This window comes from Carassius gibelio, chromosome B4 (assembly GCF_023724105.1).
Source record: "Carassius gibelio isolate Cgi1373 ecotype wild population from Czech Republic chromosome B4, carGib1.2-hapl.c, whole genome shotgun sequence".
NCBI classification, from domain to species: Eukaryota; Metazoa; Chordata; class Actinopteri; order Cypriniformes; family Cyprinidae; genus Carassius; species Carassius gibelio.
Window position 1 is genome coordinate 12,035,556 of NC_068399.1, and position 25,969 is coordinate 12,061,524.

The 25,969-nt window shown below is 37.0% G+C and overlaps 2 protein-coding genes across 4 annotated transcripts in view; both read left to right on the forward strand.

The window, feature by feature from the left end:
- LOC127956474 (FYVE, RhoGEF and PH domain-containing protein 6) overlaps positions 1–9,863 on the forward strand; it is a 31,979-nt gene extending 22,116 nt beyond the window's left edge. For 2 of the 3 annotated variants that reach the window (XM_052554402.1, XM_052554403.1), the window contains exons 9-21: positions 234–284; positions 564–622; positions 700–771; positions 842–910; positions 1,625–1,708; positions 1,797–1,876; positions 2,050–2,149; positions 3,281–3,424; positions 3,513–3,615; positions 5,449–5,543; positions 5,673–5,801; positions 7,648–7,796; positions 7,881–9,863. In XM_052554402.1, the coding sequence (XP_052410362.1) occupies positions 234–284; positions 564–622; positions 700–771; positions 842–910; positions 1,625–1,708; positions 1,797–1,876; positions 2,050–2,149; positions 3,281–3,424; positions 3,513–3,615; positions 5,449–5,543; positions 5,673–5,801; positions 7,648–7,796; positions 7,881–7,917 (1,172 nt within the window). In that variant the 3' untranslated portion in view covers positions 7,918–9,863. Of the gene's footprint in view, positions 1–233; positions 285–563; positions 623–699; positions 772–841; positions 911–1,624; positions 1,709–1,796; positions 1,877–2,049; positions 2,150–2,603; positions 2,623–3,280; positions 3,425–3,512; positions 3,616–5,448; positions 5,544–5,672; positions 5,802–7,647; positions 7,797–7,880 lie in introns of those variants that run through there. The other variant, XM_052554404.1, reaches the window with a different exon arrangement.
- A 409-nt stretch (positions 9,864–10,272) lies between these two features.
- On the forward strand, positions 10,273–21,965 carry LOC127956475 (nuclear receptor subfamily 2 group C member 1). Its single transcript, XM_052554405.1, has 14 exons — positions 10,273–10,414; positions 12,912–13,019; positions 13,609–13,839; positions 16,356–16,434; positions 16,547–16,726; positions 16,818–16,965; positions 17,037–17,133; positions 17,665–17,843; positions 17,928–18,075; positions 18,165–18,286; positions 18,498–18,637; positions 19,839–19,976; positions 20,051–20,156; positions 21,131–21,965. Exons 2-14 carry the CDS (start codon positions 12,966–12,968, stop codon positions 21,303–21,305), a joined length of 1,797 nt encoding a protein of 598 aa, XP_052410365.1. The 5' UTR covers positions 10,273–10,414; positions 12,912–12,965; the 3' UTR covers positions 21,306–21,965.
- The last annotated feature ends 4,004 nt before the right edge of the window (positions 21,966–25,969 follow it).

Below are 25,969 nucleotides of genomic sequence, written 5' to 3' on the forward strand. Positions count from 1 at the left end.
ATGAAACAATTGTATTATTTGTTTTTAAAATAGTTTTATTTGTTGTTGTTGTTTTGATTTGTATTTCTTTGTATTCCATATTTTTGCTTGTAGTATTATTTTATTCAGTGTATCATTCAGACAAGCGTCTGGGTGCAGGTTAAGAGTTTAAACATGAAGCAATTTAATGAATACAATAAATCTCTGTAACCACCAATTTTGAATCTTCCAAGTACTTTTCATGTCTCTCTCAGATTATTTGAAGAACCTTCCTGAGGATTCATCTGACTATAAAGACACACAAAGTAAGAAATAATACACACACGAGCAGGGACTCGTATTATGCAGCTAAGATGCCACTTTTAGTAAATGACCAAGGCCTAGTAAATAAATAAAATTACCTGGTAAAATTCACATTAACTAGCAATTACAGCTATGGCCATTATCTTAGACCAGCTTCATATTTTTAAACCTCATTCATCAAAGTCATAAATGCTGGTCAGGTATTCCTAATGTTATTGATCATTGGCATTCAACAATTTTTTTTAATGTTTATTGTACTACTGTTTGTTTGGTTTACCCAGCTGCTCTCAGTGTGGTGAAAGAAGTGGCGAACCACGCGAACGACATCATGAAGCAAGGGGTAACACAACAAACCACCATTAAGACCTCATAAATATGAATGACTTTGTCTTATAACACGCATCTCACTTTTGCTAGGATAACTTTCAGAAGCTGATGCAGGTTCAGTACAGTCTGAACGGTCACCATGAAATCGTCCAGCCTGGCAGGGTAAGAAACTTAAAACGGATTCATCATGTCTCTGTGTTGCTAATCTAACAAGCTCTTGTTGCACACGCAGGTTTTCTTAAAGGAGGGCACTCTGATGAAACTCTCCAGGAAAGTTATGCAGCCCAGAATGTTCTTCCTGGTAAGAAACTACGGTCAAATATGTTGATATTTAAATGATGATAAAATGTTTCTTATAAAATTTAAAGTGTTCTTTTAGTATACTGTTATAGTGTTTATTAATATAAAAAAAAAAACAATTATATTTTCTCTGTGTTTTTGTAATTTTTATTATTATTTTATTTATTTTAAATACTGATATTTAGGTTTCATGTATTTTAGTTTTTATTTCAAGTTAGTGCAACAACTTTAACTTATCTGAATTAGTTGCCAAAGCAACATTTCTATTTTTCATCATTCATTTAGCTTTAGAGCTTTTCATCTTTGTTCGGGTCTTATTATCTCTGTTTATTTATTTTTATATACTTATATAATATAAATAATTGCACAGTCTATGGAGTGAACCTGATTTACGTTTCACTACATTGTTATATGTATGTCTGTATAAATGTGTACGTGACAAAATAATTTTGCATCTTAATATTTAAAAAAATATTTTTCAGTTAACAAATATTTTGAAGATTTTAATTTTAATCAATGATAATAATCCAGAAAATGTATATTTTCAACCGACTGAATCATATTTGAGGCAGTAAAACTAAAAAGAAACACAACTGCGACCACAAACAAATATTGCTATGTGCATAAATGTGGTCATTTACAATACAAGAGAATTGCTGCATATGACACGAAACAATATTTTTGCAGATTCAGTAAATTGTCTTTCTCTTAACAGTTCAATGATATTCTGCTGTACACAACACCAGTTCAGTCTGGCCAGTATAAAGTCAACAGCATGCTCTCTCTGGCTGGCATGAAGGTCAGATATCCACCAGCATAATACTCCCTCACACACACACACACAAACTCACAAGAGATATAACGTGTGTGTCCCACGTCTTCAATAGGTGAGCAAACCAAGTCAGGAGGCCTATCAGAATGAGTTAAACATAGAGAGTGTGGAACGCTCCTTCATACTGTCTGCCAAGTAAGAGACACACACACACACATAATGATTTATGTGTGGGGTCTACATGAAAGAAATAGCAGTGGAAAGAATAATTATACACTATGATGATGCTTTGATCACTTGTGCCAAATCAATATTTGGTACTTATGTTTAATTAAATAGAAATCACAGACTGTAAATTATGTTTGTAGTTCAGCCACAGAAAGAGACGAATGGCTGGAAGCCATCGCTAAAGCAATAGATGACTACACCAGAAAGAAGATTTCTTTCTTTTCCAGTCGAAGCCAAGAGGTGGGTGCATTGTGTGATTGATTTTTAGATCGTTTTAAAAATGTATAGTCTACACTGACATGTGTATATACTGCTAAAAGTGATTTTCTCATTTTTCAGCATAAATATTTCAACTTTCTTTGAACATGCGTTTCCTTGAGATGCAAAATGACATTAAATACAAAGTCTTGTTTATTACGTCTTGCTTAGGAAACATTATCAGCCAATGGGGTAAGAAAACTAAAACTGTTTACCCTTTGATATCTTCCATATTGGGAGATATTGGTTCTTTTTTGAAGAATTAATTCAACCTAATGCCATTTAAAATGTAAATTCTAATAAATTACCAATTCCTTAACCTAATGAAAAAAATAATAATTTTGCATCTCAAATAAATGTATTTTGATTTAAGAATGTTAATTTGTACTGGAATGCATGAAGAAGAAGAAAAAACACAAAAACATATTTTTTGCAGTAATACTGATGTATGATAGCCAGTTACATTTACATTTATTCATTTAGCAGACGCTTTTATCCAAAGCGACTTACAAATGAGGACAGTGGAAGCAATCAAAAACAACAAAAAGAGCAATGATATATAAGTGCTATAACAAGTCTCAGTTAGCTTAACACAGTAATTGAAGCATAAAATATTAAGTACCGTATGCACCAGAAATATGCATACCAAGACCAATGTCATATATTCATAATTCTAATTCTGTGACAAAAATAAAACACATAATACACACATAAATTTCCCATAGCTGATTGGGCTTGTTAATTCAAACAGTTAAAACACTGACCTTGCCGTTGAAAATATAAAAGTATGTTTCATGAAAGTTTTATTAAAAATATTATGCAATCATTCAACAAGGTGGTCATGTTAATTTACATGTTATCATGAAAGTCATGTCAATCAATGCGCCTGATGAAGATCAATTCCTGAAAAATAATCTGTCAAATCTCTGGAAAAAGTTCAGATTTTGCTTAGCATTCACACTACAACAAATGGCTGAGCTTACAATTAAGAGCAACACATAATAGCAGGACAATATTCAGACACTTTTTGAAGGAGCTCATAGAAATTCTTAAAGATAAAGGTAAATCATAAAGATAAAGAGCACTCTTGTCTTTTTTTTTCCCCCTGTGTAGTCGGAGGGAATCTCTGATGATGGTCTGCCGCTGGGCTCTAAAGCTCCTATCTGGATTCCAGATTTGAGAACGACCATGTGTATGATCTGCACGTGTGAGTTCACGCTCACCTGGAGACGCCATCACTGCCGTGCCTGCGGAAAGGTTAGAAATAAGTTCTAGTCTTTGTTTCTTTTTTTGTTTCTTTTTTTTATTAACAAATAGGCCTGATTTGCGCTTGATCTGGCAACAGGTGGTGTGTCAGGCGTGTTCATCCAATAAATACTACCTGGAATACCTAAAGAATCAGCTGGCACGAGTGTGTGACCACTGCTATATCAAACTACAGCACAAGGGTATGAGATTTCGGCTTTTTCTACTCTTCTATCATATACTCTTACTCCTACTACTTCACTAGAATTTTCTTTTTTTTTTTATCGTACATGCTTGTTTATAATAGTTTTTGCTTATACTTAAAGGGTTAGTTCACCCAAAAAAGAAAATTATGTTATTAATAACTCACCCTTATGCTGTTCCAAACATGTAAGGCCTCCTTTTATCTTCGGAACACAGTTTAAGATATTTTAGATTTAGTCCGAGAGTTCTCAGTCCCTCCATTGAAGCTGTGTGTACGGTATACTGTCCATGTCCAGAAAGGTAAGAAAAACATCATCAAAGTAGTCCATGTGATATCAGAGGGTCCGTTGGAATTTTTTGAAGCATCGAAAATATATTTTGGTCCAAAAATAGCAAAAACGATGACTTTATTCAGCATTGTCTTCTCTTCCGTGTCTGTGTGAGAGGGAGTTCAAATCAAAGCAGCTGGATTTCCGGTTCGCGAACGAATAATTCAGTTCACCAAATCGAACTGAATCGTTTTAAACGGTTCGCATCTCTAATACCCATTAATCCACAAATGACTTAAGCTGTTAACTTTTTTAATGTGGCTGACACTCCCTCTGAGTTCAAACAAACCAATATCCCGGAGTAATTCATGTACTCAAACAGTACATTGACTGAACCGCTGTGATGAACACCGAGCCGAGCCAGATAATGAACGAACGGTTGACTCGTTCACGTGTGAAGAACCGTTTCTGTCAGACGTGTCCGATTCGTGAACCGAGGAGCTGATGATACTGCGCATGTGTGATTCAGCGTGAAGCAGACCGACACACAGAGCGTCTGAACTGAACTGATTCTTTTGGTGATTGATTCTGAACTGATTCTGTGCTAATGTTATGAGCCCAGGTAAACCGAAGGCTTGAATCAAGGGCAATCATCGGCAATGACGCCATTACGTCGAGCACAAAAGAACTGGTGAACCGTTTTCTTCAACCGGTTTATTGAATCGAACTGTCCGAAAGAACTACTGGTGATCCGAACACCGATGCAACCGGTTCTTCACTCGTGAACGAGTCAGTCTATTGTTCGTTATCTGGCTCGGCTCGGTGTTCATCACAGCGGTTCAGTCAATGTACTGTTTGAGTACATGAATTACTCCGGGATATTGGTTTGTTTGAACTCAGAGGGAGTGTCAGCCACATTAAAAAAGTTAACATCTTAAGTCATTTGTGGATTAATGCGTATTAGAGATGCGAACCGTTTAAAACGATGCAGTTCGATTTGGTGAACTGAATGATTCGTTCGCGAACCGGAAATCCAGCTGCTTTGATTTGAACTCTCTCTCACACAGACACGGAAGAGAAGACAATGCTGAATAAAGTCGTCGTTTTTGCTATTTTTGGACCAAAATGTATTTTCGATGCTTCAAAAAATTCCAACGGACCCTCTAATGTCACATGGACTACTTTGATGATGTATTTCTTACCTTTCTGGACATGGACAGTATACCGTACACACAGCTTCAATGGAGGGACTGAGAGCTCTCGGACTAATTCTAAAATATCTTAAACTGTGTTCCGAAGATAATAGGAGGCCTTACATGTTTGGAACAGCATAAGGGTGAGTTATTAATGACATAATTTTCATTTTTAGGCGAACTAACCCTTTAACATAAGTATTAACCTGAGCAACCACATAACAACAGTGTTGTATTGTTAACTAAAATTAAACGTTATCAATAGTAAAAATATTACACGAAATTTGAAACTAGAATGCACTAGCAATGTTGTCGCACAGGCAAACACTACACATTTTTGCTAATATGTTGTTTTGATTTTATCTCATAGGTGAGCAATCCAATGTGACCGTTTCCCCTAGTGGGAGGAGTTCAACTTTTGCTTTTTCTAGAAAACAGAAGAAGATTCCTTCTGCCCTCAAAGAGGTGACTTGAAATTGTACTTTACCCATATTGCAATGGCTTGCAGCATTCGCTGTAATGAAGGTTTCTGTTTCTACCACGACGCTGATGTCATATTAATACGTTACTATTAAAATGACATCTCGCTCACAGGTGTCTGCCAACACTGAGAATTCCTCCATGAGTGGATATCTGCAAAGATCCAAAGGCCAAAAGAAACCGTGGAAGAGGCTGTGGTTCGTCATTAAGAACAAAGTCCTCTACACTTACGCCGCTAGTGAAGTATGCCACCTTTACTTATGCAATAACTTCTAGTGTTCTGGAAGCTACTCATAATTTATCAATAGAAGCTTGACTCATGATTATCTAAATAGCTACACTACAATAAAAACTATTTAAAAAAGCAGTTAATTACATTGAAGCTAGATTTTTGGCAGTATTACTACAAGAGTGGGTGGGATTACACACATAATGTATAATTAAGAGCTGAGCGACCTCCTGAAAACTTTTTCATTCCGCGTCACCCCATCAAGATCTCGCTGGATTCACTCCTTGGCTATCAACAAGAGGAATGTTTGTATTTCTTCAACAGACCATGAAAAAGCCATGGTTGGTTTGGTTGTTAAAAAAAGGGCTTATCATTAAAAAAAGTTTGCGTTTGATCCTTCGCTGGCTGTGCTCATTTAAATCTATCAGATCTGGTGTCTCGTATCACAAGTTCAATGACGCAGGTAGTGATGATTCTCTTCGGCCAATCAGTGATCAGCAGGATGTACACTTTACATTTTGGCTCGCTTGGAACCTCAGGTGAAGTGGTACAGAATAAAGTACCAGCTACTGTACACGGTGGAAAACCTCCCAAAAGTGAGCCGCTTCATGCAGTGGAAAAACGCCAAACATTTTCTACTGATTTGCTACTAGCTACTATTAAAACTATTTAAAGTGGATATATTTTTCTAATTACACAACCATTATCAGATTATATCCTTTTTTCATCTCTTTTAAAAACTGACAGAAAGCTAAGTGGGAGAGCGATATGGGGGCGGGATCAGGAAAGGGTCCTTGAGTCAGGATTCGAACTCGGGACGCCCATAGCGCAATGTCGGCACATTGCCTACAAGGCAGTAGGAGCCAACAGAATATATATGATTTTTTACAATGAAAGCAGTATCTGTTTGGGACAAGAAATATGAATTTATAGATTTAAATATCCTTCAAAGCGCTAACATAATTCTGTTAAATGTTGTAAAAAAAATTTAAATAGCTATTAAAAAAGTTGTAATATTGCACACAGGGATATTTGTTCTGTCAATATGAATATTTTTCTTTAACCACTTCATTTATGAAATCAGTTTGAACAGTGATTTACTAAAATGAATCAAAATGTCCACCACATTTTTATGTTTTATACCAAAAATGTAAGAATTTTTGCATTCAATTTTAAGTAACAGTGATTTCACAATTACTTAAAAACTGTTTTGCAATGTGACAAAAATCAACAATGTAGTGCATTTTCATGCTACACTGCAACTTGTTAGTACAGATAGCTGGTTAATATAAGAGTTACGTTAAACAGCCGAAAATAATTCGCAAATAAAGATTTCAGCATTCAATTTGAAAATATATATTATAATATATGAAAATATAGTTATATTATAATATAAAGTCACACCTCATAGTAAAACTACAAGGATCCTAATCAATGTCCACAAAATTGGAATCATGTCATGGTCAGCAGCAAAACTGTCTGCTATGCAAGAAACCAACATCGTAAACATTGCGATAAATGACTAAACATGTCACATTCCTTTAACTAAAGCATTTACAATCAGCATAGTCCGTTTTGAGATGTCCTTTGAATTAAATTTTTTGCAAATCTACAGGATCATTTGTTGGGGGGAAAAAAGTTGTTTGTTATCAGAAAAACTGTTATGCAAACGGCTATTTTTGCAATACTGAAAACTGTAATTACGTTAGTAGCGTCACTGTTTTAGTCGATTGTTCCCCTACACTGCTTTTTGGTATTTGTTTTTTTCTTTTTGATTCTTAGTGTTATGCAGATGTATAAAAGATGTATTATATGTATGTAATAAAAACTGTCAGGTGAAGATGATTGCGTGGTTTTCAGGATGTTGCGGCATTGGAGAGTCAGCCGCTGCTGGGCTTTTTCCTCCGAGAGGAGAAGACCGGACCGGCTCAAAAAATGCAGTTTAAACTGTATCATAAAAACACACTTTACTACATCTTCAGAGCAGAGGACATCCCCACTGCTCAGAGGTACTCAAGCACTTGTATGGAGTTGAAAAGAGTTTGTTCTATGAGTCTAGTCTAAGATTCGCAATCTGTGCTTTATTTTTCCAGATGGATTGAAGCGTTTCAAGAGGCCATGATCCTTTGACTGGTCTGGATTGGATTAAATGGAATGAATAAATGTCGCTCGTTTGGGTTTCTGAACTGTTTACACAGGCAGCGAGTTTAAAGTTGCATAAATCAAAACCCAGTTTGAAGCAAAGGATGCTGGTAGATGTAGTTTATGCATTAATCTATTTTAAGCAGCCTAATGAAGGTAAATTGATTCAGTCTGCCTCCATTGTGAGGCATTAATCCATCTTTTTGTTCTTAATGTCATTTTTAGGAAACACTGCCTCTCTGTGCCAGTTCCTTTTGGTGCTTAACATTACCATGCATTCAGGGTCAAAAACATCAGGCAATGACTGGTCATGAGCTCTAGATACAGATGATTTCATTGACTCCTGACCAATAGGTTTGCTTATGATGAATCTTATTTAAATATGAATCAATCCTGTCCACTTTTCTGAAACACTCCATTATGATGTAATGGGGCAGTTTGGATCACTTGTTGCCTGAAGAGGGTTTTAAAAAGATTTGGTCAAGGGTGTGATTCATTGTCAAGTCTGAATGTGCATGAGCAAGTATGATAAAGGAATATCTGATGCCAGGTGGCACCTTTGGCACGGTCATGTGGCGCAGTCCGTGCAGTCTGGCGTGGTGCATTATGGGAGATTTGCGAATTCAACTGTGAAAGCTTAAAAAATGACTGGACCTTAATCGTAAAGCACAGAGCGACTATTTGTCAAAATTGTACATAAAACCATTGTTTTGGACATTAATGGTGATAGTTTGTTGAACGAGTCCATTTACGCAAAAAAGAAAGAGAAAAAAAACGTATAAACTTTTTTTTATGAAATTTGTTACCTGCAATTTACGTAAAAATTATTTTACAAATGATTCACATATTGAATGTAACAAAATGTAAACTTTTTATTGAGAAATATTGACAACCATTGACTTAAATGTGTTTTTTAGAACAAATCATGCATTTGCGTGTTGAAAAATGACATGTTGATTTTGCAATCGGTTCATGCATGGAATGTGAGCTGTTTTTTTAAACAAAGATTAATGAATTACATGAAATCATGCATTATATGCAACAATTTGTGGAAGAATGGTTTTATGAACAATTTATACATATTTATTCTGCTTGTAATCCCTGAAAAAAGGCCCTTTTTTATTTGGTTCTCAGCCTGTTACTAAATTGTTTTAATAATCTTTTAAAAAAAATGTTAAACTCTTTTGTACAAAGTGGGTGTTTAGACTTGTTTTAAACCTTATACTGGACAGAACTGGAAGTGTACATATTTTGTAAATAGTAATATAATGCTGGCGTATTTAAAATAGTTCAGGATGTTTAATGGCCTCGGTGAATTATGGGTAGTAAAGACACAGTGCTAGGCTGGCTGACTCAGCACTGTTTTAACTTACTATATTAGACATTATAGCACACCGGCTGTGAATACAGAGAGAAAAACTAGTGCTCTTATCAGGGAAGGATGTAACACACATTAAATACTCTAATGCACCTTGTTCAGGACCACCTCTCTTAATACTTTGACAATGAGTATGACCTGATTATATCCTCTACAGTTTTCATTCAGCTCCAGCCACAGAAAGCCACTGATATTTCACCGTTTAAATCTAAAACAAGTCCAAGGAATGGATTTGATCGGTATTGCGGTATAAGTTCAATATTGTTTGTAATACTGATGTTTGTTTACATTTTGTAAGACTGTTTGGAATTTTGGGAAAATTTAAATACACCACTGTCATGTTTTTGTTTTGTTTCTCTCCTTCGTGTGATCCACTTTTAAGAAAAAATATCATTGATATTCCTGATGCTCCTCGTCAGATTGGCTCTAGGTCCCAAAGGAAGGTTTGTCCTCCTGAAGTAATGTGTTAATATCTTGAGTTTTTCAAGACAGTAGGCTATGCCCCAACATAAATGTAAAGTGCAAATAATTTTTAATAAATAATGTAATGAGAAAATGTGTCTGTAGGTCTGGTTTAACTTTACGGGTATGTTTCCTTGAACAAATGATCCATGGTTTTATCACAGTAAAAGTGTAGTAACTTTTTTTTTTTTTTTGCGCATTTATCATTTGTATAACCACCGTTTTACTGGAAATACTATGGTTAGTGTAGCAAATCCACAGTTAATTTGTAGTTTAGCAACAGTAACCATGTTTTATTTTTATTTTGTAGTAAAACCATGGTTTATTTTCGTAAAGGTTTGCTGAATATATATGTGTGTACCAAATCTGTATCCAGTTCTTCACTGTATAGTTTTGGCATTCAGAAGCACTATAAAGTGTGATCTCTTGTAAATCATGCTGGCTAACGTTGTAAATGCACTACCGCTGAACCTTCATTATATTATAATCGACGCGAGCTCACGAGTGCATGTGCGCATGCGCAGATGTGTAGGTCTGCTCTGAGCGGGTCGCGAACTCTGACCTCCTGTCGCTGCAGTGAGCCGTCAGTTTACAATAATTTATCAAACCATCAAAGTAGCTGGATAATTTTCTCACGCGTTCAGGGTAAGAATAACCCTTTCGATATTGGTTAACGCCCGCTGTGTTTGCGTTTATTGTTTAGGATGAAAAATTCTGGAGAATATTAGCACTGGCCTGCTAACACGCGTTAGCGTAGAAGCCGCTAGCATAATAGAAAATATCGCCATATACCGGCAAACGCCTGCGATTAAACTAACCGTCAGAGCTTTTTTGGTTATTTAACAACATTAAATATACATATAACAAAGCAGCTAGTGGACATCATAACAAATCTTACGCAGACATTACGTTATTTAGCAGGCTAACACTATCCGTTGGCTAATCTGTTATCAGTGCGATGATAAACACAACGGATCCGATCACGAAATAACACAAAGCCTATAATGAGGATGTATTCATTTGTCATTTGAGATTAAAAAAAATGTGAAGGCACTAGTAGTGTCCTGTGATCCACGAGTGAAGCTCAGCTGCAGTGAAGATCCCTCTGTGTGTGTGTGAGCTTTAACCCTTCAATCATGACCTTTAACCTACAGGAACAGATCTAACTTCATCTTCCCGGATCAACCCCCACACGCTCCTCATGAGTTACTGACCCCCAGCCGTCATTCACGCTGGATCGCTTTTATTTCATCATTTAATCATTTAGTCCCTTGAAACTGCTGGCTTGTGTGCTAATGTAGCTACTGCTTGCCACATGACTGTTAGATTTAGTCCGACTGAACTGATTGACAACATTAAATAGAAAAAAAACTTAAACGTGTGGAGCACATAGATGGACCATTAATAATAAATGCCCTGATTTAAATAGTTGATTATGGTGATACAGATGATGGGATGGCAATAACTTCAAAGTTATGAACAATTTGACCTATAATAAAAAGGTGGAAACATCTCAGGTATTGATGCAAACCTCTTTGTGTATTTAAATGAACAACCCCTAAACCTAAATGTTAAGCCTAGGCATGTAATTCATCCCAGACAAGTTACAACTTGAGATGTCTGTCTGGCGGACAATAAACGAGTGGAGAATCTCATTAAAGAACGAACAGAATTTCACAATTTCTCTAGTAAGTCTCCAGTGCGTCAATAATCATCAACAACACTAGACACTAGTCTAGACACTGCTTTTAACTCTCTCGAAGCAAACGCGCATGTCCTGATTTTGCCAAGTTCGAAGTGTTCCTAGGTCAACATATTTTGTTGACCCTGGAACAACATTTTACTCCAAAAATATATTCTTAACCATATCCCTACACCTAAACCTAACCTTAACCATGAGTAATCCCTAAAATCAGAGGAAATGATAGATGAATGACACTTATGTACAAGCACCAAACACTGATTTTAAGCGTAAACTTCACAAAATCTAAAAACTGGTTCTTCAAATCTGATTGGTTAATCACAATGTTGTTCCAGGGTCAACAACGATGTTGTCCCAGGAACATGTCTCACTTGGTAAAATCAGGTTCTGCAAGCAAACGCAGCTTCAAAAACAAGCCCTATATTATTTATTATCATCGATATAATTTCTAATCAATAAATCAGCCTTGCAATATAGTAAACTGAAACCCCTTGGAGTTTCAAAAGCAAAAACAGAAGTTATTTTACAAAAATGATCAGATGTCTATAAAGCGGGAGGCCACACACTATCCTCCGATAGCTATGGAGATGGAAAAAGAGAATAAAACAAGTGCACTAAGTGGGAGCTTTAATATAGCCACATAGGCTAATTATAATAAAATAAACTCAAATCATATGAATCTACAATTAGTATTACTGCTAATGATTAATGTATTATAAAAGTATTTTATGAATTAAATTAGGTCCCTTTACTCCTCTGCACACTGCTCACCTTATCCCATGTTTCCTCCATCTCTGTACATCTCTGTTGGTGGCCTGTTTGTCTGTTTACCTCTACTAACTTTACATGTTTGCACGTTAAATGTAATTTTACTCTAATAAGGGGGCGCAATGTGCGTTGACGAGTAACACTACATCACATTAATTATTGCACTGATTGGCTTTTATCTGCGAGCAGAAAGTGTGAACAATATATTGGAGAAAAAAACATTGACCATAAATGTAAAGAAACAAAGTTGCTTGCCAGGTTTTCCTAACAAGCAACCATACTTGCTAAAAAAAGCCCCAAAAAAACGCAACCACGACACGATTTTTTAACGCAACTAACTTTTCAAAAAAAAAAAAAAAGAAGCCCAAAGTCACGTAACATATAAAAACTTGTCAGCTGTGACTAGCATCTTGGGAGCAGATTTTGCACCACTCAAAAGACACCACACCAAAAAATGTGTTCATATGTACCAGGGGTCTTCAATTTTTTACATTCCATAGATCATCCATATGATCATCCTTGTGCGCGGGACCCCATTCTAACAGTCTAAAAATAAATATCGATATGCATGAAATATTGATAGGTAATATTTTGTTCCCCCAGACTCTTACAAGGTGTTAGTGCAAATGGTTGATGTGGATCCTATCTTGAGTTGTGTGTTATTTTTCTCAGTGGGTGTGTGGCTGATGGGGCGTCGCTGAGCCTCGGTTTTCACAGAAAGATATCATGGAAGGAGAAAGTCCCAGAATTCAGCTGGTGTCTGCAGATGGAGGCCTACAGGTGACTTACACTGCGTGTTTACACAGTACATGTTTGTAAAAAAAAAAAAAAAAAAACTGCACTCATGCATTTTCAGACCAGTACAAACTTTCGTATGCAATCAGTTAATTCAATTATTTTTAATTGAGGGGTGTTACAATTTATTTTATTTTCCATTGCACTTCAAAAAAGCTGTCCAACCAATAAGAGTTGTGCTTACTGTGACATTTTCAGAAACGTAAAGCTGTGCCCCACTGCCCTTGTGTAGCACTGTATTTCTGCGTCCCGCCTTATAGACTGAATTTGTATTTTCATTAGTTTTTTTTGCAATTGATCTGAATGGACAAATGGCATACAAAAATTGGACCGCATATCCATGACATAATTTGTTTTGATTTAAACCGACATTTACTCTATTTGCTTTATTACTGTACATGTAATTAGGTTTCAACTAGTGCTCTCAAACAATTAATCGTGATTAATCGCATCCAAAATACACCGTACACACACATATATTATATGTAAACTAAAACTATTATTTTGCACGTGATAAATCGCTTGACAGCACTAGTTTCATTCTGCTGGTGTTGGTTGTCATGTGTTGTATCAGATTGTGACGGAGCAGCAGTTGGCTCAGAAGCTGCAGATAGTCACAGCCATTGATCAGGCTGGAGCCGGCAAGCAGCAGTTTATATTAGCTAACCTGGATTACCCCAACCAGGAGAAACTGTTCATCAAACAAGAGAACTCACCAGCTAAGGTCATCTTGACATCTGCTGATGGGTCTGCTGTCAATCAACTGCTTTTCGCTTCACCTGAGCTGACAGGACAACAGATCCAGGTAAACAGGCACCACTGATTTAAGCCCAAAGTATACTTTGATTTTTATGTTCACGCTACACTTTGCGTTCAGTGAGTGACATGCATTGCACACACGCACAATGATTTTTCTAAATGCATATAGTGTTTATGCTCAGCTCATGTGCGCATCCTGGATTAGTTGGTCTACAATTTGGCGAGACTGGCCCATTGTTTCACTTTCAAAAAACAAACAGGGCTGCATTTTCCAAAAGCATCGTAAGCCTTAGTAAATCGTAGACCCATTGTCACCAGTGGAGCTATGATCTACTGAAAGTGAAAGTGAAACTTAGGCTACATTTACACAACAACGATGTAGTCAAAAACAGAAAAGGTACTTCCCTTGCATTTTTAAAAGTTTCACGTACTGTATACACCACAATGTTTTCAAAATGATTCGCATTTACACATTCAGGAAAATGGCATAAAATGCTGTATTACGTATGCCAGGCTAGTAGTTAGCGCTGTCACCTTGTTAGTAAACAGTACCCATAGGGAAGTGATGATTATATGATGTAAGTTATATGATGCGTCTCCACTGTTGGTTGTAATATTGGTGGATTAAATCCACCCTTTGCTGAAGAAGTGTTACCCAACTCTTAAACAGGAACAACAGTACCATGTACTCATGTTCTTTGTTCGCGCTTGCCTTTAAAATTGACACTTACTGCGCATGTCTACATACCTAACACGTACTACACACGCATGACGTCACCGCTTTCAAAGACTCTCGTACTGGGTGTTTACACAGAAACGATAACGGTGGCATTTTCAAACTTGCACTTTGAAACCAGTTTTTAAAAATATGTGTTTTCAGTCATCAAAACAATGTAAGCGAACAGGCAAAACGTATAATAAGTTTCCAGTTTTTGCCTAAAAAACATTTGTAAATGGCACCTTAGACTTATGATGCTTTTGGAAAATGCAGCCCAGAACAGTACTATGCCTACAAGAGACCATTGTAAACTGACAAGTTGTGCAAATGCACTTTCATTATCAGCTTTGATTTTGCGCTGCTAGACAGTTAACAATGGCTCTGTGTAGTAACAGCTGCTCTATGTGAAATCACACACCTGATGGAATTTACCACTGATTAGAGAACCGGCTTTACTGACGAGATGTGCATTAATCATCGGACGATATTTATCGCTCACCCCTAGAGACTGCAACAAAAATAGACAACTACAACTTTAATTTTAAAGTGTACAAAGACATTTTTATTGGTCATCATTAGTTTTATAGAGAAATTGCGCAGACATTGGACGAAGATAAAGTTTCTAGTGCGAGTGTGTGGACATCCTGTTTTCATGTACACTTTCAAGTATACGTTCAACTCTATATGCGTGCACACCTTAAGATTTCAGTATACTCTGGCCTTTACTTTGGCCTTTACTTGTTTTAGTTTAATGAAAACAATTCAGTATAGCGGACAAGCGAGAGAAATTAAAATTCTTGCTAATACTGACTTTAGGGACCAATTCTCACAACTAGCAAGTTGCTTATTAGCATTTATTAGTTATTAGTTTATTAGTGCTTATAAAGCACATATTCTGCATGAACATATTCTACATCCCTAATCCTTACTACGTCCCTAAAATACCTTACTAACTATTAATAAGCAGCAAATTAAGAGTTTATTGAGGCAAAAGTCATAGTTGATGGTTTGTTAATAGCGAGACTTAGACCTTAACATAAAGTGTGACCGATTTCTAAAAAGGACACATATTTTATTCAGTTTTTAAAATAGTTTGGTATAATTTAAATTGAATGTATGACTTAAAATTTGTGACCCCGGACCATAAAACCAATCTTAAGTCACTGGGGTAAATTTGTAGCATTAGCCAAAAAAACATTGTATCATTAGGATATTAGGTAAAGATAATGTTCCATTAAGATATTTAGTAAATATGTCAAAAACTTAATTTTTGATGAGTGATATGCATTGTTAAGATCTTTATTCGGTTTTCTCAGTATTTTGATTTTTTTTGCACCCTCAGATTCCAGATATTCAGATATTCAATAGTTGTATCTCATCCAAATATTGTCAGATCCTAAGAAACCATACATCAATTGAAAGCTTATATAATAGGCTTCCATGGGATGTATAAATCTCAATTTAAAAAAATGGACCCTTATGACTGGTTTTGTGGTTCAGGATCACATTTGTGTGTGCTATTTCTTTTAGCCACATTAGAGTGTTGTGCTGTTAGCCTAGCATCATGCTAATGTCAAACTATTGAAATCAATAGCAAGTCAAGCCCCAGGTGTGGAGGAACACCATATAAATACTACAGTACAAAAACATTACTCAACACACTGCATTATGGTACCCCTACATGACCTTTTGATTTACTTTTTTGGGTAAGACTTACTATTATTGTAGTCATCTCATAAAAGTTTGTATTGTGATAATCTGTATTTCAGGTGTGTTTATATATACAATATTTCCTTTTGTAATTTACACAATAGTATTGTTCATATTTATGTTTTGTTTTTCAGTTTGTGTCGGAAGGCTCAGAACAGGGCTCTACGAAGCCTCCAGTGGAGTATTGTGTAGTTTGTGGAGACAAGGCCTCAGGTAAATAACACACAGCCGTCTTTGAAATAATTGAGTCCTCAAACAGACTTCGATTCATTGTGGGGTTTTTTGTAGATAGATGTTTCTGAACTATTATTGTACGTGTGTTCAGGTCGTCATTATGGAGCAGTGAGCTGTGAGGGCTGTAAGGGTTTCTTCAAGCGCAGCATCAGGAAGAGTCTGGTGTACACGTGCCGCGGGTCTGGAGAGTGTGTCATCAACAAACACCATCGGAACCGCTGTCAGTACTGCAGACTGCAGCGCTGCATGGCCCTTGGCATGAAACAAGACTGTGAGTCCAATTCAGATTCATGACCGATGACTCAAACCACGCAGCTTGTTGAGGAGATCATGATTTCCCCCTGCTGAAATTCCTCCAACAGCTGTTCAGTGTGAGAGGAAACCGGTGGAGGTGTCGAGAGAGAAGCCAGCAAATTGTGCGCCCTCCATCGAAAAGATCTACATCCGTAAAAACCTCTGCAGCCCTCTCGCTGCCATGCCAACGTTTGTTAGTGAAAAAGAGACTGCCAGGTGTGTTTGGGTCAAAAAGAATCTCTTTTTTGTCTGTTTGTTTGTAACGCTCACTCTGTGTCTGATCACAGGTCCACCAGTTTACTGGACTCCAACATGCTCTTGAACATCCAGCAGTCTCTTTCCAAACTGGACAACACCATTTTAATTCCTTCTTCACCAGACCAGGTAATTATTCAAATGAAATCCATCGTATTTTTTTAATATAGAACAGCGGAATTGAGTTGAGCTGGTTCAATTCAATCCACTGAATCTGTGAGGCTGAATCAGAGTTAAAAAACGGCATGATCAGTGGAGCTCAGAAGTAATGATTCACCATGGCATCGGCACCTGACAAAAAGACTTCCACATACTACTAGATACATAGGACCTAACTTTAATTCTTTAATCCCTTTAAAGGTATAGTTCCCCCAGAAATGACAATTCTTTCATTAACTACTCACCCTCATCTTGTTCCAAACCTGTAAGACCTTCGTTCATCATCAGAACACAAATTAAGATACTTTTGATGAAGTCTTTGTAAAGCATGGTAACTGACTCTGAGTACCTTGATATAAACATTGTCCATCACCATTCTCTGAGTTTGAGCCAGAGCTTGTGATTAACTCTAGGGCGCGTGCAGCAAACATCCAATCGTACAAAACGTGTGGAGAGCGTCAGTTTGATTCAGTTCTCGTTTTATGTTTTCTTTCACTGTAGAATGATTCTAGTCAAGGAGATCTGGGTACCTTGGCCAGCGTGGTCACATCACTCGGTCACCTCAGCAAAAGTCGTGAGATGATGGACAGCAGTACCGACCTGTCGGGGATGGAGACCATGAGTAACGAGGACAGCGTTATGACGGACTTTCAAAGGGATGAGTCAAATGACGTCACACGGTGCGGAAAGCAACTTTGTAGACCTCAAGCCTGGAAGATGTCAGGCAAATGGCTATGCTTAAATTTCTGTTTGTTTGTGTGCAGGGCCTTTGACACGCTCACGAAGGTGCTTCAGTCGGAGGGGGGTTGTGGGGAAGAGGTCGCTGAGGGGGCTGTCAGGGACGAGGAACAGACCACCGCCCTGCTGGAACTAGAGGGACCGCTGCTCTCAGATATGCATGTGCCGTTTAAGGTCAGGCATCACTGTTGACTTGCACACACTGCAGTTACATCTCCAACAATGATGGACCAATAACATTCTGGATTGAATGTTGTGTGTAGCTGATGATGCCGCTGCCCATGCCAGACTTCCTGAATCTGAATTACATCTGTGAATCAGCTTCTCGTCTGCTTTTCCTCTCAATGCACTGGGCACGCTCTATTCCAGCTTTCCAGGCCCTTGGGTGAGTGTATTAATGATCACAAGTAGATAGCACTAAATACAGATGTAAATAAGTGAACATATCACATTATACATTTGAATATGTTTTATATACAAGTATATGTTGGCCCTATGCAGTGAAACAGAACTCCAGGCATTGGTGTTTTTTCTTCCTCACAGTGTAATATTTTCTGTATTTTCCTCATTTTATGTTCTGTATTTGTGGTGTTTAGCTCCGAGAACAGCATCACACTGATGAAGGCCTGCTGGAATGAGTTGTTTGCTTTAGGTCTGGCTCAGTGTTCGCACATCATGAATGTAGAAACCATCCTCACAGCCATAATTAACCATTTACAGACCAGCCTGGATGAAGGTATGTGGACCTGTAGCTCTTGACTTTTCTGTGTCCTGTCTGATTTATGTTAGCTTATCAACTTTAGGTCAGTTGATTAATTCAGCTGATTTTTGTCATTTGTTTAATTCAGGCAATTATATATTGAAGCACTGATTTTTGTGAATCAGTTGTTTCGAAACGGTGGTTTCGGAGCGCATATTAAAACAAGCCAAAGCCACGTGATTTCAGTACATAACTGTTTCTAAACGTTTCAGAATTACAATGGTTTGACATTGCGGCGTCAAACCATTGAATCAGCATCTGTGGTGTTTCCTGATCTCGGATCAGCTTCATCAATTTGTAGACATTTTTACTGAGACATTTGTGTAGTTAAAAGGAGGAGTAGTAGTTAATAGTCTCTTACCGGCCTCTATATACAAGCTCTCTATTAAACAAACAAAACAAGCCCTGTAAATTAATATAAAACCACGTATTATAGACACTTTGTATTTAATGGTGTTTTATTATTTTTATTGTATTTAATGTTTTAAAAACTCTTGAGTTAGTTTGTAAATTGACATCCTGATGAAAGAAAATTGGCCGCAAACGCGCCGGTGCACAAATGTTGTTTTTCAGTTTTTAAGACATGTTAATAAAGGCTTTTTATGAGTATTTTTATTAAAAACTGTTTTTGTTGCATTTACACACTTTTGACCAGCAGTTGTCAGTAGCGTGTGGCGTTTTGAGAGCTTCGAAACAATCAATTTCAAAGTCATTGGTTCAATTGATTTGAAGCTTCGAAAAGATTTGTATCTTTCATAGTTCATATATAAGAAATTCATAGTTAATTTATAATTCATATAAAATAGATTCTTTTTTTTTTAATAAAGGTTTTAAAATAAGTTTTCTGCCAATCTGTCTTTGGCAAGTCTTTGAAATGAATTACAATGAGCAAAATGTGCAAGATTCATAAACCTCTGTTGCTCACAGAGCTTACTTTCTGCAATAATCCAAATGCGAATGGAAAAATTCTCTTGGCTTTTTTTAATTGAAGGACCCAGAGTGATGCTAACAAAAAAATATGCCATAAATGCAGCGTTCTTGTAAAGAGAAAGCTGAATTGTTGGCTTTTATACTGCCTTTGTACTAAGGCAAATTGTTCAAATATTATCTGAAATGATTATTTGAATTAACTTGATACACAGATACCTAATGAGAAATGTGTGTGTGTGTTCAACAGAAAAACTGTCCCCGGAGCGCGTGAAGCTAGTCATGGAGCATATCTGGCGTATGCAGGAATTTTGTAACAGTATGAGTCGCATGAGTCCTGACGCATATGAATATGCTTACCTCAAAGCTGTGGTTCTCTTCAGCCCAGGTGAGCACACCTAGAGTTTATCTGAAAAATATGAATGAAATGTAGTTGAAGTTGATTGTGTGTGCTTGTCGTAGATCACTCTGGAGTGGACGGCACTCTTCAGATTGACCGCTTTCAGGAGAAAGCCTACATGGAACTGCAGGACTACGTGAGCAAAGTGTATCCAGAGGACACATATCGGTGAGTGACTATAGTAGCTTGCATTTGTCCAACCAATCAGCATAGATTCTCAATTATAAAGTGCATAATTATTGTCAAAATATATATTTTTTTGTGATAAGCTAGTTGACTATAAAGCACCGTTCACACCAAGAACGAGAACTATAAAGATATTAAGCGTCCACACCAGCGGACGATATCGTCTGTTTATTCTCCGCGCACTCTCGTCTGCCGCTTTAAATTCTCCAGCTCGTTACAGGATGGATTCTGATTGGCTGTCAATGTTTAATTGTTCATTAGCTGGAAAAAATCGTTCTGAAAGTGATTCCAACGATATCGTTTCCCTGTGCCTTTATCGTTACAGAGTGTCTGTTTACACTAAGGGCAAATAGCCCACTTTGTTGGCAGAGGCTATTTACAATAGCTCCACCCACAATCTTGTGATAGGAATAGTCAACACTATAACCGACAGCAGACAAACGTCAGCTTCAGTGGTAGAGATAGTAACGCGCGTACCGTTGTCTTTTTGACGCAATCGACGTCAAAAAGTTCGAATATGACTTTTACCAAACTTTTTTTCCCTCCTTTTCAAATCTCACATCACATCGTAAGGCATATATTTTCAATAAAAATGAAGGAAATAATCAAAAAGTTGAAAATAAAATATTGGGTAAGGTTAGGGTCGGTTTAGGGAGGGCTTTATTGTCCCAGTAAGGTGGCATGCATTTAATAATTTGAATAAAAATAATAATTTACACCCAATACGTTATTACTACATACTGTTTTATAATGTACTATAATACTGAGGTGCAGATAATTGACACTCTTTGCAATAAGTAGTTGGCCTATAAATAACAGAAAATCCTGCTATTTTCACGTTATAGCTGTGGTGTGGACAGTCTGTTATTCTTTAATCTTGATAACAATTTTAGAACTTTATGGTTATCGTCTTTGGTGTGAATGGGCCTTAAACGAAACTTTAAATCCTCTTTCAGTCTTTCAAAACTGTTAGTTCGTCTGCCTGCTCTGCGGCTCATGAGCGCGGCGGTGACCGAAGAGCTCTTTTTCACCGGCCTAATCGGGAACGTTCAGATCGACAGCATCATTCCCTACATCCTCAAAATGGAGTCTACCGACTACAACAGCCAGCCAATCAGCCCTGCTGAGTGACAGAAACCCCTGCCACAGCCACACCCATCAGCTTTGCTTGCTCAGACCCTTTGAGCCGAAACAGATATAATCATGTGGATTTTGCATAAGGACATCATTTTGTTCAGACTTTGCTTTTTTATTTGGTCAGTGGTTGTGTTTATGGGTTATGTAACTGTTGCGTTTGGATCATTTGACTTTTATTGTACTAGTGTAATTATGTTTAGAAAAAGTGTCTATAAAGATACAGGAAGTGCAAGGAATCTGTTCTTAAGAACCTGTCCCAAAGAGAACTTTGCCCCCCGCCCCAAGCACTGACTTTATGTAAATGAATGATGTATATAAGAATAATAAATGTCCAATCAAAGGGGGGAAATGTCTGTATTATGGTATTTGTTGGAGACTGTTCCTTTTTTATCAACACATTAAATGTGATATACAGGGTTCCCACAGTGACAGAAAATCTTATTTTCATTCCTGGAAAAGTCATTGGAAATTATGTAGTGCATGTAAATGTTTCTGTTTATGCTCTATTATATTTAATTGGCCAAATATTAATCTATGAGTGCAATCTTCAGTGTGTGGGAGTCTAGTCAAGTGATTGAACTCTGTATAACGTTTAAATAATGAGTATGTTTGTGTTGCATTTTTATTAAAGGATGAACCAGACTTTCAGAAACATGTTCTGGACCAGCTTGGACACTTAAATTGCACTATAAATCATTATTACTATCAATGAAACACTTGGAATATTTCTTAATTAGCTACTCATGTCTGCTAATACACATCACCCAGACACGTGATCTGCTCATACCAAAGTAAAAACATTGTTTTTTAACATACCAAAGTAAAAACATTGATTAAACAAGATTTAATCGTTAGAATTTGCGTCTATGTAATTGCGATACTGTGGTAAAATATGAAATAATATGATTTGCATCTTTAAAAGCTGTTTGTACTGTAAACTACTCGTTTCATAGCTTCAGGTAAATTATAAAGATAATTTTGAAAATCAAGTTTTAAAAATTTGTATATGTGACCCTGGACCACAAAACCAGTGATAAGGTTCCATTTAAAATTTAGATTTATACATAATACATAACGAGAGACAAAGTGTCGTGTGTGACCGTGAGAGTCACGCTGCAGTCCGTCGCTTATGGCGTGGGTCAGCTAACCGGTCACGAAGGTATTAGAGGTTTCCTGCTGCAGCATATCAGGTGGGTGGCTCGTCTTTGGACCTGCATTAAATATTTTTGGGGATTTATTCTTGATATTTGTATGTTATTCATTTCTATGCACTTATTACATGAATAATTGATTTAAAAAAAACTGTATTTCTCAGGGTGAATGATATAAAGACTGGAGCCTTGGTGGGTATTGACAAATATGGCAACAAATGCTATGAGGACAACAGATACTTTTTCGGTATGAGTATACATATTTTAACTGTCTGTACACAAATTTGTTGTATTATGCCTTATTAATGCACATTTTTTTATTTATGATGTTGTGTGTGTGTGTGTGTATAATGCAATATATATATATATATATATATATATATATATATATATATATATCTATCTTCTATTTTTCTCTCTTTGATTTATTTCTCAGGCCCCGTAGGCTGCACTGCATGACGGATGACCCTCCCACCAAAAAGAACAAACTATGCTGTCAGCAGAGGTCATGAATATGTGCATGACACCAGCAGCTTATGGTTAACACACTAACAGGAGTATTTCTGTGTAAAACAGACTGGTAATTTACAATGTCTAGTTTTGTTTTTCATTCCTCTCTCTCTCTCTGACACACACAAAACACACACACACACACACAAAAGTTCACTGCAAAATGGAAAGAGGTAATGAATTATGGATATACACATTAGCCTGGTGTAATTTCACACCGCCAAGTGGTTTCAATTTTCATATCTCCATGAATAAGCGGCTGTTAGAGTAGTGTATAGGGTGTATTTGTATGTCAGATAAACGTCAGGTCTCTCGATTACAGTGTGCCATGCTTTACAGATTCATTTACCACTGTCGTTAGTGAATACTGAACTATTTCCATGCATAATCGTTTTCTTTATTACCAGTGTCTGCAATTAGTGGTTAGGTTTCACTGTTGCTATTGGATTATGCTGTGTCATACTGTGCAGTTTGCTGAGCTGGAGTGTTTCTGTTTCTTTATTATCCTAGTAACTATGTGGATCACCTTAGCAACACCCCGCAAAAAAGTGTAACAATGTGACAGCCCCAAATAACACCCTAACAACTGCATAATATCACCCTTGAAACCATCCAGAACACCCAACAGTATATTACCCTGACAACATATAGCAACACCCTAGAAATGACAACAACACTTAACACAACTGTATGGTACCCTAACAACACCCTGGCAACCATCCAGAACATGCTAGCAACACCCTGGCGACTACTCATTACACCCATCATAGTAACTCCTCATAACATAACCTCATAGCAGCTATCCAGAAACACAAAAACACTGCAACACCAAATATATTACACCCTAGTAGCTGCATAGCAACACCATAGAAACCACCCAGAATGCCCAGCTAACGATATATACATAGCAACACCCTAGAAACCACCCAGAACGCCCAGCTAACCATATACACATAGCAACACCCTAGAAACCACCCAGAACGCGCAGCTAACCATATACACATAGCAACTCTCTAGAAACCACACAGAACTCCCAGGTAACCATATACACATAGCAACACCCTAGAAACCACACAGAACTCCCAGGTAACCATATACACATAGCAACACCCTAGAAACCACCCAGAACACTTGGGCTATATATAACCCAGACAATCAACAATAACAACCAAAATTTATCATAACACAACCTCATAGCAACTATCCAGAACACTAAAACACTGAAACCCCAATTTATCACACCCCAGTATCGGCATAGCAACCTAGAAGCCACTAAGAGTAGACCCAGGTAAAAAAAAATACACGCAACCAGAACTTGGGCAACTGTATATTATCCTGTATTTCAACAATACCAACACCAGAACACCCTGACAACCATATACACAAAGCAACACCCCAGAAACCATCCAGAACGTCCAGCTAACCAGATACACATAGCAACACCCTAGAAACAGTGTCAGTGCAGTAATTATGCTACTTATTTTTAATCTAACTGTAATGTTGGATCATGTTATGAGAGTTTCAATATGTTCTTATTTTGAGGCACCTAATATGATCAGTTTATTGCTGGCCTAGATTTTTTTCTGCACTGAAGGGCTTAAAGAGAAGAAGACCAAGCCTGTAGGATAGGGTTGAGGTTTTATCAACAGCAAGAGGTACAAAACAAATAGCTTTTCCAATCCGGCTACTGCCCCGTTGAAATAGACTGATGGACACTACACACTCAACAGTCTTTGAACACATCTGAAACATATATTATTATATAGTACTATAACCAGTTTTACACTGTTGTCAGTGTACGTTGTACTTCATACAGTTGCAACTTGCTTTCAAGAGCACACACTGCCTCACACAGTCACAGGAAGTGACATGAACACAGTGTCAAGTCTGTTAATGATCTGTTTAGATTGCTCGCTGTTTTGTATTGTTGGTATGTAAATGTAGCAACATTCATATTTCAGGTTAAGTTCTATCAACAGTTTCTATGTTGTCACAGATTTTGACTCGTTCCTTATAACAACAAACTACAATTGTGTTTTCAGTAATGCACTTAAAATAGAAGTCTATGGGGCAAAGTTTTGTATTTGAGATACAGAGTTTCGCAAGTATAATCACAGGAACTGAATATAATATACAAAACACAAGGCAAGCATAGAATCACATGCTAACCCTACCTGTGCAAAGTTATTTATTGGTTAGAAAAAATACAAAACCAGTTAACTTTCACACAATACACACTGGCATACTAGAAAATGGCAGTGAAGTGATCAAACACACTTTTTTTTTTTATGCTTGCAAAATGAATGTCAGTGTTAATTGTTTTGGACCTCAGTGGCTTACATATGGATAATTTTTTTTTTAAAAACAATCTGTTTGTGAAAGAATGTCAGGATTTGCATGACATAAGGGTCAGTAACCAGATATAGAAGCTTTATATTTATGCTCTTAAATTGTCTTTCCTCATCCACTTCCATTGTAAGTGGATTTCTATAAATGCAATTTTTGCTTGTTTTATACAAACTGAAAAAGGACAGCATGTCGCAGAAATAGCATAGATGAAAAGAGGAGACTGATTCATGCTGTGATTTTTAAGGGAATTCTTCAGGGCAACAGGTGGAAACTTCCTGTTGTGTTTTTTCCACTGTAAAGATTATGTAAACTGAGACCAGACCCATTTTCAGCACTAAAATGACAACAAATCATTCAAGTGTTGATCGGCCTATATTCAAAGAATCACGATGCCACTGACTTGTGAAAGTTAATATCATCAATTAAAGGGGAGCTATATTTAGACTCAAGTCTTTGGTCATTTCACACGCACAGACTGCATTCATCAATAATTCACTTTTGAATGGTAGTCAGGAAGATGAATCATTAATAATGTGACAGCAAGACTTCCAATGAAAGCTCCTCTAGAGGCTGTGTATGATGTTCATTAGAGTTATTGAGCGAAAGGTTGCTGATATATCAGATCTTCAGTTTTATTATAGTTCTATT